The sequence below is a fragment of the Tachypleus tridentatus genome, chromosome 2 (assembly GCF_004210375.1).
Source record: "Tachypleus tridentatus isolate NWPU-2018 chromosome 2, ASM421037v1, whole genome shotgun sequence".
NCBI lineage: Eukaryota > Metazoa > Arthropoda > Merostomata > Xiphosura > Limulidae > Tachypleus > Tachypleus tridentatus.
Genome location: NC_134826.1, coordinates 139,627,908 through 139,639,856, shown reverse-complemented (window position 1 = coordinate 139,639,856; position 11,949 = coordinate 139,627,908). Strand labels below are relative to the sequence as shown.

General features: G+C 34.4%; 1 protein-coding gene across 1 annotated transcript in view; it reads right to left on the bottom strand.

Annotated features, from left to right (window-relative positions):
• Positions 1-1,407: 1,407 nt before the first annotated feature.
• LOC143245616 (ras and EF-hand domain-containing protein-like) overlaps positions 1,408-11,949 on the bottom strand; it is a gene marked incomplete at its 3' end in the record, with an annotated part of 30,951 nt that continues 20,409 nt past the window's right edge. Inside the window, 7 exon segments of the mRNA XM_076491971.1 lie at positions 1,408-1,426; positions 1,651-1,748; positions 3,595-3,673; positions 5,969-6,037; positions 8,426-8,606; positions 8,609-8,627; positions 11,701-11,796. Coding sequence (XP_076348086.1) covers positions 1,408-1,426; positions 1,651-1,748; positions 3,595-3,673; positions 5,969-6,037; positions 8,426-8,606; positions 8,609-8,627; positions 11,701-11,796 — 561 coding nt within the window.

Sequence of the window (11,949 nt, the reverse complement as noted above, 5' to 3'; positions counted from 1 at the left end):
TTAATAAGATCCACTGTTAGCTTACTTCTGTGTTTTGCCCCAACAAAGGACTGGAATATTCTGCAAGTCTACCATTGAATTGTGTGAGCTCCGAGGGAATATGGTTGTTTATGTTCTGTGAGGGCGCTTTTCTCACTACTGGACTGTGTATAGATACAAGACGTCGAATCTTTCCTTGTATGGATGGAAGAAGTCGAATCTTTCGTTGTACTTGACCAAACTTTCCTCTCAAGACTCTCATTGTCCTCATCCACGTCTTCCTCGATGTAATCACTGTGCGAGACTCGAGATGGATCTTGGATCGTCGAAAATCCACTGTCTGAAGAAACAAAATTTCTGACTAGCTGCTGTATGTTTCTGGTTTATATAAAACTTTTCAGCAGAGATGTATTTTTTTAGACGTGTTATGCTTCTTGACGTTTGATGAACTTTAAAAAAAATGTCGTATTAAACAAACATCAATAAATAAAAAAATTGTAAAAGACTTAAAATACGTTACACTCTGATCCGAGAACATCAGTGTGTATATTATGTGTATATATATGTCAATGATAATTGGATAGATAAATACAACAAAAGAAACACAAATCCTGTGTTGATAAAGAAACAGCACCCCACTTGGGTTACTCTTTTACCAACGAAAGTGGATTTGACTGTCGTATTATAATGTCCCTTCGGTTGAAAGGGTGAACATGTTTCATGTAACCGGGACTTGACTGAAGTAACAAATCACGATGTATAGTTTTGTGTTAAGACAGCGACACTAACTCCATTGAAAATACTTTTACCATTCGATAATAGTTTAAGTTTTTTTTTCATTTATATTGTAAAATCAAAATACTTTTAGATTATTTTATACTTTTAAAAACACCATGGCAGTAATATTGAGATTGTTTCCGTTTATTTGTTAGGCACAAAGCTAAGCTAATAATTAAAATGCCTAATAGATTAGTACCACTAATAATGAAAAATCTTCCTTAAAGGCAAGATATAATCCAAAAATGTCCCTCGCTTTGCACAGCAGTAAGTAGTACGGAGTTTACAACGCTAAAATCAGGAGTTCGATTTACCTTGGTGGACTCAGCAGATAGCCTGATGTGAATTTGCTGTACAAAACACACATACTATAAAATATATTCTGAATGTTTACAAAAAATTCACGTTGTGGGTGTTAAAATTAAAATCAAATTTGTAACAGTCTGTTGGGTAATAATTAACAAAGACTCCCGTAGTAGCCCCTCCCAAAAAAAAAGTAGCGTAATATCCCGTAAAACTGAAAGAAAAAATGTATAGGCTGTTTACCCATGTCATCTCCTAAACTGTCCAGTTTATAATTATCATCGTTTGTACCGGCAGACGTCAGCGACATCTGTTGATACTTGGCGATATCGAGGGAATACTCCTCTTCTGTGTGCCTCTGGAGGGCCTGAAGAAAATATTTTAAAATTTAAATTGAACTGAAACAACTAAAGAATTTTCTACTAAAATTTAAGAATTCTTCATTTTAACGATTAATAGGAAACTATCTATATATTTATATTCAAAACAACCAATTAAAAACCACCTGCTCTTTACGTTAACAAAGTGAGTATCTAAATATATTGTTGGTCGCATTATTAATATCCACTAAATCTTATAAGAGATTTTTACCATTGTTTTGGTTTCACAAACTCCATGGGGGCTTTATCAGCCTGAATGTAGTCCCCAATAACGGATCCTCGCTTCCCGAAATTTCCATACGTAATTTGCTGAAAACAGAATAAACGTATATGAGTTATATAGAACGCCAAAAATATTAATAATAAGTGAACAGTTTTAAAATATACGTATCAAGTGAATTTAGAAGTGCATATATCTTCAAATGTGACAAACGTACAGATAACCGGTAAATAATGCCAGCAACCTACATGTAATCAGCACGTAAAATGTAATAGTAACGTACATGTAACAGTATACAAATGTGTGGTTAACTCAGAAGACAGACATGGCTTTGGAATGTCAATTACACTCATACAATATTTCAAAGAAGTTGATGAGTTTGTTTTGAATTTTTCGCCAAGCTATTCGAGGGCTATCTGCGCTAGCCGTCCCTAATTTAGCAGTTTAAGACTAAAGAGAAGGCGGCTATTCATCACCACCCACCGCCAACTCTTGGGCTACTCTTTTACCAACGACTATTTGGATTGACCGTCACATTATATCGCCCCTACGGCTGAAAGGGCGAGCATATTTGGTATGATAGGGATTCGAACCCACGGATTACTAGTCGAGTGCTTTAACCACCTGTCCATGCCGGGCTACAAATGCATTACCTTGGATAATTAGCTTAACGGAATTTGATATATAAATATTGTTTCTACAGTTAGATAGTCAACCTATCAACATCTGGCACTTAAATGTTTTAGCAACATGTTATAAAAGGGGTGAAACTGTCAAAGAAGCCATATTTTAGATACATTGGATAACCATATATTAGGTTTCACTCGGCATCGCATGTTTAAAATCTTCAACTCGATTGTTGCTGACAACAATTTCAAGTAATTCGTTAAAACTACTAATACCTTATTCGACATTTAGGATCTGAATCATTCGGTGTGATGAAATGGTAGCAAACACTGGTTAAAACAATTAATACATTGTTTGAGCTGTTTGTTTACCAGTTGGTACTACGTTATAAATGGTTAAGTTCGTTATATCAAATTAATTTTGAATATATGAATCAGCCATTCACGGACAACCACATCTGATACGGCGTGGCGGTAGAAGGGGAGGTATCAGAACTACATGTTCGCGTTTCTCTGTGTTATGTAGGTTGTATAATGCCACCGAAAATAGATCACTTTTGGGAGGGGTACGTATTAACCTTCTTAAATGTACTATATGCATACACTGAAATAATTAGCATGTGATCAGATCGGGAAAACAAAATTTCGAAGACAGAGGTGCCTTAATAAAGTGAGAAAAAAAATAATATGGATCAGTTTTGGGTGCCAGGACAAATCAGAAAGAGATCTGCAATAAGTCGTGCCACAGTTCTGGTAAACAAAGTGTGGCATCATGTGACAGGTAAGAATCCATGAACACAAATGCTAATTGCAAAAGCCGAAATATTCTTCAAGTATTAGTACGCAACATAATCAAGTAAAGTTTCCGTCTGAAAATTAGGTCAACAGGGTATAAGGTATTTGTGTTTTCCTTAGAACGCGTGCCTAGTAGAATGAAATATGCATTCATACTACTCAAGTCGATGTACGCAGCATGTGTATTTCTGCGCGATCAGACTGCTGAGAATAGACGCTAGGAAGTCATCATTTTTGCACACTAGCTAAATTACGGAAAGCGTGAAGGGAAAAGTGGTTTCCTTTGAACACGACAGGTTGGCAACAGAGGTTTATTGCAATGAAAACCACGCTTTAGAGCTAGTGCCAAGTCGCACCTTGGTCAGATGGTATGGTCACATGGACAGTAATGATGTGATTTGTCTTTCAAATGGTTTTAATGTAATACGTTCAATCCTCTGTACAATCACTGCATAATTCCTAAAAAAACTATTATCTTCTATTATTCATTAAAGACCTAATTTTCATATCTTACTTTATTAGAAGGCTTAGCTCCTATATCTAATAGCTCCCTTAGAGCATCGTTTGTGTCCTGAAGTCGTTTATTGGCATCGCTGTGAAAAGAAAATATAAAGGGTTATTTATACACACACACAAAGATTCGTTTGTGTCGACAATACGTTATATAAGAAATGTAAGAAGGATTTGATATAGATATCAAAATAAACTGATATTAAAGTAAGCAATTATTCAAACTGTCATATAAAACAGGTAAAAATACGATATTACATTATCTGTGATAAACCTTTAATATTTACGTTAGGTACAAGTTATTTTATTTACCTTATGAAAAGTAACAAAAGTGAATAGTTTTAATAATGTTGAGACATCAAGTAACTGAATCACGTCACTTCTAATGTGATAACTAACTTATTTTACATGTTATCACATCAGCCAATCTATCCTACAATATACAACACTTATTCATATATTTTACATGTTATCACATCAGTCAATCTATCCAACAATATACCACACTTAATCATATATTTTACGTTATCACATCAGTCAATCTATCCAACAATATACCAGACATAATCATATATTTTACGTTATCAAATCAGTCAATCTATCAACAATATACCAGACTTAATCATATATTTTTTACATGTTATCACATCAATCAATATATGCAACAATATACCACACTTAATCATATATTTTTACATGTTATCACATCAGTGAATCTATCCTACAATATACAACACTTAATCATATATTTTTACATGTTATCACATCAGTCAATCTATCCAGCAATATACCACACTTAATCACATATTTTTGCATGTTATCACATCAATCAATCTATCCAACAATATACCACACTGGATCACATATTTTTTTGTGTTATCACATCAGTCAATCTATCCTACAATATACCACACTTATTCATATATATTTACATGTTATCACATCAGTCAATCTATCCTACAATATACCACAATTATTCATATATTTTTTGCATGTTATCACATCAGTCAATCTATCCTACAATATACCACACTTAATCATATATTTTACATGTTATCACATCAGTCAATCTATCCTACAATATACCACACTTAATCATATATTTTTACATATTTATCACATCAGTCAATCTATCCAACAATATACCACACTTAATCATATATTTTACGTATTTATCACATCAGTCAATCTATCCAACAATATACCACACTTAATCATATATTTTACATGTTATCACATCAGTCAATCTATCCTACAATATACCACACTTATTCATATATTTTACATGTTATCACATCAGTCAATCTATCCTACAATATACCACAATTATTCATATATTTTACATGTTATCACATCAGTCAATCTATCCTACAATATACCACACTTATTCATATATTTTACATGTTATCACATCAGTCAATCTATCCTACAATATACCACAATTATTCATATTTTTTACATGTTTCACATCAGTCAATCTATCCTACAATATACACACACTTATTCATATATTTTACATGTTATCACATCAGTCAATCTATCCAACAATATACCACACTTAATCATATATTTTTACATGTTATCACATCAGTCAATCTATCCTACAATATACCACACACTTATTCATATATTTTACATGTATTTATCACATCAGTCAATCTATCCTACAGTATACCACAATTATTCATATATTTTACATGTTATCACATCAGTCAATCTATCCAACAATATACCACAATTATTCATATATTTTTTGTGTTATCACATCAGTCAATCTATCCTACAATATACCACACTTAATCATATATTTTACATGTTATCACATCAGTCAATCTATCCTACAATATACAACACTTAATCATATATTTTTACATGTTATCACATCAGTCAATCTATCCAACAATATACCACACTTATTCATATATTTTACATATTTATCACATCAGTCAATCTATCCTACAATATACCACAATTATTCATATATTTTACATGTTATCACATCAGTCAATCTATCCTACAATATACCACACTTATTCATATATATTTTACATGTTATCACATTTAGCCAATCTATCTTACAATATGCCATAATCAATTATATAATTTACCAACTATTACGCTCAGCCAGTGTATTCAACAATATGCTACATGTTTTATGTGATACGACACTCAATCAACGTCTCGAACCAGACACCACAGTGTTATCTCACAAGATATCATACCGAGTCAAATATCTCATAAGTTCTCACCCTTAACGAATGGATCTTGCAAGACGCTACAAAACTAATGTATCTCATCAGATACGAAACTAAACCATGATGTCTTATAAGCTATCAACTCAAGACTTCTTAAACGATACAATCTGTTGTTGTACTCACTGTAACAGGCGGAGTTGTCTGTTGAGATGCTCATATTCACGCAAAACTTCCAAGTTTCGCCTCTTTTCGCTGTAAGTGAAACGTATAGCGACATAAGAACTTCTGTAAGATACAGCCATTCAGAAAGAACGAAAGTCATTTATTATCTGGAATATATTATACCACTTTAGATGTGGTTTAGGAAGCAGCATATTTCATTTTAGTTTGTAAAGTCAACCACACTGTTCGATGTTGTGGTGGCCTGCGGGCCACTGTCTGTAACATTAAAAACTAAATTCTGGTGGCCTGAGGGCCACTGTGGGTGTGTGATTAAAAAATTAAGTTGTGGTGGCTTAAGGGCTACTGGCTGTGAAATTAGAAACTAGGTTGTGATGACCTAGAACCACCGGCTGTAACATTAAAACCTAAGTTGTGGTACCCTGAGAGTCACTGGCTCTGAGATTAGAAACTCAGTTGTGGTGATCTGAGGACCACTGGCTGTGATATTAGGAACTAGGTTGTGGTGATATGAGGGCTACTGGCTGTGAGATTAGAAACTAAGTTGTGGTGACCTGAGGGTCACCGGCTGTGAAGTTAGAAACTAAGACTTATTGCAAATGAGGTATACAAAACGTAAGGCTATCTGCGCTATCCGTTCCTAATTTGGCAGTGTAAGACTAGAGAGAAGGCAGCTAGTCATCACCACCCACCGCCAACTCTTGGGCTACTCTTTTACCAACGAATAGTTGGATTGACCGTCACATTATAATGCCCCCCCACGGCTGAAAGGGCGAATACGTTTGGTGCGACGGGGATTCGAATTCGCGACCTCTAGATTACGAGTCGAACGCCTTAACCCACCTGGCCATGCCGGGCCTATAACAATCGAAAGTTGTGAAACGAAGCAAGTCCCACAGTGACTCAGAGGCAACTTTGTGGACTTATACCTTAAAACCCGGGGATTTGATACCCGTGGTTGGCACAACATTATAGCTCATTGTGTAGATTTGTTCTTAATTTCAAACAGACAAACAAACAAAATAAAGCAAAACCAAATAGTTGGAAGTAGAATTAATATTTTTATAAGCTTAACACTTTGTTCTTTACTATAACTTGAAGTTCTCTTCTCCTTATATTTTACCGTTCTTCAACTGTTATACTGTGAAAATGGGGTTCAATGGTGTCGGTCAAAGCACATTCGTGGATATTTACCCAGTAGCGGTTTGGGTTTTCATGTCAGCTTTAGCCGAACAATTGTTATTTTATGAATTTTAAAAATCGAAAACTCAGAGTTAGAGAGTATAGTCAAATTAAGAAATTGTATGATCGATGGTAGATTTTCTACAGAATCCACACAGATTTCTAGTATTTTCATAAGCAAGGCTGATGGGTGCCAGCAAGCGACACCTACAGGGCAGGCGCCTGACACTGCCGTAGAACACTAGCAGCCCGACAGACAGAAGTAAATTTTACTAATCAACTACTTAGTTATTATGTTTTAAACAATCAGAAACTCTAATAACGTGTGAAAAATTACTGTATACTATCTTATGATATTTAGATTGAAGACTTGATGGAGGTGTTTGTTAAGACCGGTGGTTCCAGTGTATCTCTGAACTTGATTTAGCTGCGAGGAAACATTCGAACACAAAAGCTTATTTATTTTATTGTTAGGCCCAAAGCTACATAATGGGCTATATATACCGTACTAACCACGGGTATCAAAACCCGGATTTCGGCGTAATAAGTCTTCAGATTTACCGCTGAGTTACTGAAGAGCAGTAAATAAAAATACATGATATTTTTACATTTAAAAATATTTTTCACGTGAAAGATAACTTACAGCGAAACTCCTGATATTTCAATCACATTATGTTCACCGTATCTATAATACTAATATCGTATTATAAGTATAGTTTATTGTAACCTTACTTTGGCAGCTTGTTAAAGGTAATCCCATCACAACTATAGTACATGGTGTTCGGAAAGTCACTGAGCAGTTTTGTAATCATATTTTATTCAGTCTATTTCAAGCCAGCAACTGATAGCAGTGTTTAGAAACAAAATAAGAAGGATCCAGGCCTGTATTGATGCCAACGGGAGTCACTTTCAGCATTGTTTGTAATTGTCATTCATATTTAACTCCTGTATTCTATATTGAAACTTGTCTGTTAATTAAAATATAAGTGTACAGTGACTTTCCGAACACCCTGTGGTTTTAACATACAACGAGTTTTGTGCGCATACATATAAATACGACACGTGTATGTTTAGAGCATATCAACATAGAAGGTGAAAATATTTGGTTGAGAAAGCTATTCGCGCCTGGTTGTATAAAGAATGTAAAATTTTGAGCATTGTTTTCAAGTTGAAATGGAAAGTAAAACGAATTGCTCCAATGAACAATCTGGAAGTTTCTCTGTGAGTTGTAAATATATGTGTATGTGTGTTATTGGTATCATTAAGTTTATTTTCTACCTTTCTAATTCTCGGTATTTTTCCTCATATTGACTCCTCACTTGAGCAAGCTCGCTTCTCATCAAGGCCACGCAAGTCTGTGCATCCATCAAGGATATTCGTAACTGTCGATTTTCCTGAACAGCATCTTCAAGCTTTGTTAGGACTTCTGAGAGGCGACCATTTTAGTAGTGTCTTGACTGGACTTCAGCCACGAATCAACCTGATAAACAATTTTACAGAGATTGTTTGTTTACAGTAATCCAATGCTCTCTGAAACAGAGGTTACATAGAGATTGTTTACAGTAATCCAATGTTCTCTGAAACAGAGGTTACACAGATATTGTTTACAGTAATCCCATGTTCTCTGAAACAGAGGTTACACAGAGATTGTTTACAGTAGTCCAATGTTCTCTGAAACAGAGTTACACAGAGATTGTTTACAGTAATCCCATGTCTAAAACAGAGGTTACACAGAGATTGTTTACAGTAATGCAATGTTTGAAACAGAGTTACACAGAGATTGTTTACAGTAGTCAATGTTCTCTGAAACAGAGGTTACACAGAGATTGTTTACTATGTTCTCTGAAACAGAGGTTACACAGAGATTGTTTACAGTAGTCCAATGTTCTCTGAAACAGAGGTTACACAGAGATTGTTTACAGTAGTCCAATGTTCTCTGAAACAGAGGTTACACAGAGATTGTTTACAGTAGTCCAATGTTCTCTGAAACAGAGGTTACACAGAGATTGTTTACAGTAGTCCAATGTTCTCTGAAACAGAGGTTACACAGAGATTGTTTACAGTAATCCCATGTTCTCTAAAACAGAGGTTACACAGAGATTGTTTACAGTAATGCCATGTTCGCTAAAACAGAGGTTACACAGAGATTGTTTACAGTAGTCCAATGTTCTCTGAAACAGAGGTTACACAGAGATTGTTTACAGTAATCCCATGTTCTCTAAAACAGAGGATACACGGAGATTGTTTACAGTAATCCAATGTTCTCTGAAACAGAGGTTACACAGAGATTGTTTGCAGTAATCCAATGTTCGCTAAAATAGAAGTTCCGGCTTCAAGGAAGGTTTTCACATATACATAAATATTCTGTACAGAAGCAGTAGTTTCGGAGATAATTTTATTAATCACTATAAATATAACAATAAGACGTGTTTATACTTGAGTTCTTGTGTGTGTGTTTTATATTCAAAGAACTGAGCGTTGGGAGTTTTAATTTATTATTTATATCTTCTATAAGATTCTTAGATGAGCGTTCCTAAGCCAAAGTGACTGAGGTCTTGTGATACACCCCATTAAAAGTGTTGATAGCTTCTGCTATAGGTTACTAATTATAATACAACCGAACATTTGCCAGTCAGGTAATCAGTAGATCTGTACGATACCAAAACCCAGACTGGACTTTGGGATAAACACATAAAAATACTTCTACACATAAAATCTTTTATAATAATAATAATAGCTAAACCTGAGCAAAAAATAGATGGATAAATATTAAAAGTAAATAAATATTTATATAAGTTTAATAAACATAATATAGTACCTGATACATTTAATCCAGTTAATTAAGTCTATTTGAACACATGTGTCAAGTTATATAACACAATATAGTTCAATTGGGATACATGTGTCAAGTTATATAACACAGTATTGGCCTATTCGGATACACGTGTCAAGTTATAAAATACAATATAAGTCTATTGGAACGAATGAGTCAAACTATATAAAACACAATATAGGTCAATTGGGATACATGTGTCAAGTTATATAACACAACAGAGGTCTACTGGGACACATGCGTCAAGTTGTATAGCACAATATAAACCTGTTGGGATACATGTGTCAAGTTATATAACACATTATGAGTCTACTGGGATACACGTGTCAAGTTATATAACGTAATATATGCCTATTGGAACACGTGTCAAGTTATATAACGTAATATCTGCCTATTGGAACACATGTGTCAAGTTATATAACGTAATATATGCCTATTGGAACACATGTGTCAAGTTATATAACACAATATAGGTCTGTTTGGATATGTGTCAGGTTATAAAAAATGATGTAGGTCTATTGGGATACATGACTCATGTTATAAGACACATTAAGAAATATATTTTAAGTTTCGTACCGAAACATTATACAGTAACAAGTCTTTATTATTTGTAATAAACAAGGCTAACAAAGATTCACCAAAGATAAGTTTTAAGTTACTAATCCATTGTGTTGGTTCGAGGACCTTATATGAAGGGCAGAAATATTGTGTATTTGCTGAATTGTACATTGAATAGGAAAAAGCAGAGGGTGATAATTATCTCTGGTCAGTCAAACTGGACTCTTGTAACTAATGGAGTGCTCGGACCTTTACTTTTTAATTTTCGTTAATGAAATTAGCAGAACACCATGAGTATATTCACAAAGTTTTCTGTGTTTACATTAAAACATTGGTATTTCTAGCTGTACTAACATGTTTTACAATGATTTGTATCAGCTGGTAAGTTGGTCGAACATTTCATAAATAACGTGTGATTAGATGGGTAACAGAGTAATATGGAAGTGGACTCACTCAGTAGCGTGACTGATGAAAAGGATCTTGACGTAATGGCGGATAAGCTACTCAAGTTATAAAAGCAGTTTTCTGTTGCTAATAGTAAAGCAAAAACTGTTGTTGTTTTTTTAGAATTTATAGACATGTTGCTTAGAAGTCACGGAAGATAATTATCTCTTTATACAAATTACTAGCTAGGCTTCACTTGAGATACCTTGTATTGCTTTAGTATCCTTATTTACGAAAGAATAATGAATTATTATAGAGGGTTCAAAGAAGAACTACCAGATTGCAACCAGGAACGAATGGGTTATATTACACAAGTAGGTTAACATCTTTCTTCTTAAGAAAACAAGGGTTATAGGTGATGTTACTTAAGCTCAAAAGGCTATCGGGCATGTCTCTCTATATATAAATATTAAAGATAATAAGCCGAGAGGACACAGATTTGGAAAAAAGAGAGACTAGTCCAGCATTATGACTGGATTTGGGAATGAACAGTCCCAATAGTTGGTGTGCAAGGATAGCTTTGAAGAGCCAAACGATCCCTTTGTGTCCTTTTGTATTAGAGACACTAACTGTTTTTAGTTACACGCTGTGTTGTTCATAATTTGAAAGCCATGGTAAGGAAACCCGCCATCTCAATAAGCCATCCGTGACTAATTCTGCCTCCTTTAAGAGCTCTCATTGTGCAAATTTGTTCGTGTACGAAAAAAAAAAAAGTTACCTTTTCAAATAAAGTCAAATGTTCTTGAAGTTCATCCATCTCGGCGTCCATCTTAAGTTTCAAAGAACGACGTTCAGCTTCTATCTCATCTTGGGCCTAAAACAAAGAACTCATCTGAGATTTGGAAGATCTCATACACGCATATCAGAGTGGGTTTAGCGAATAGTTTCTCAGCTGTACAATATAATTATTCATGTCAGAAAATAGTTAGTTTTGACGTCAGTCAAACGTACTTAAAGAAGACTCGGT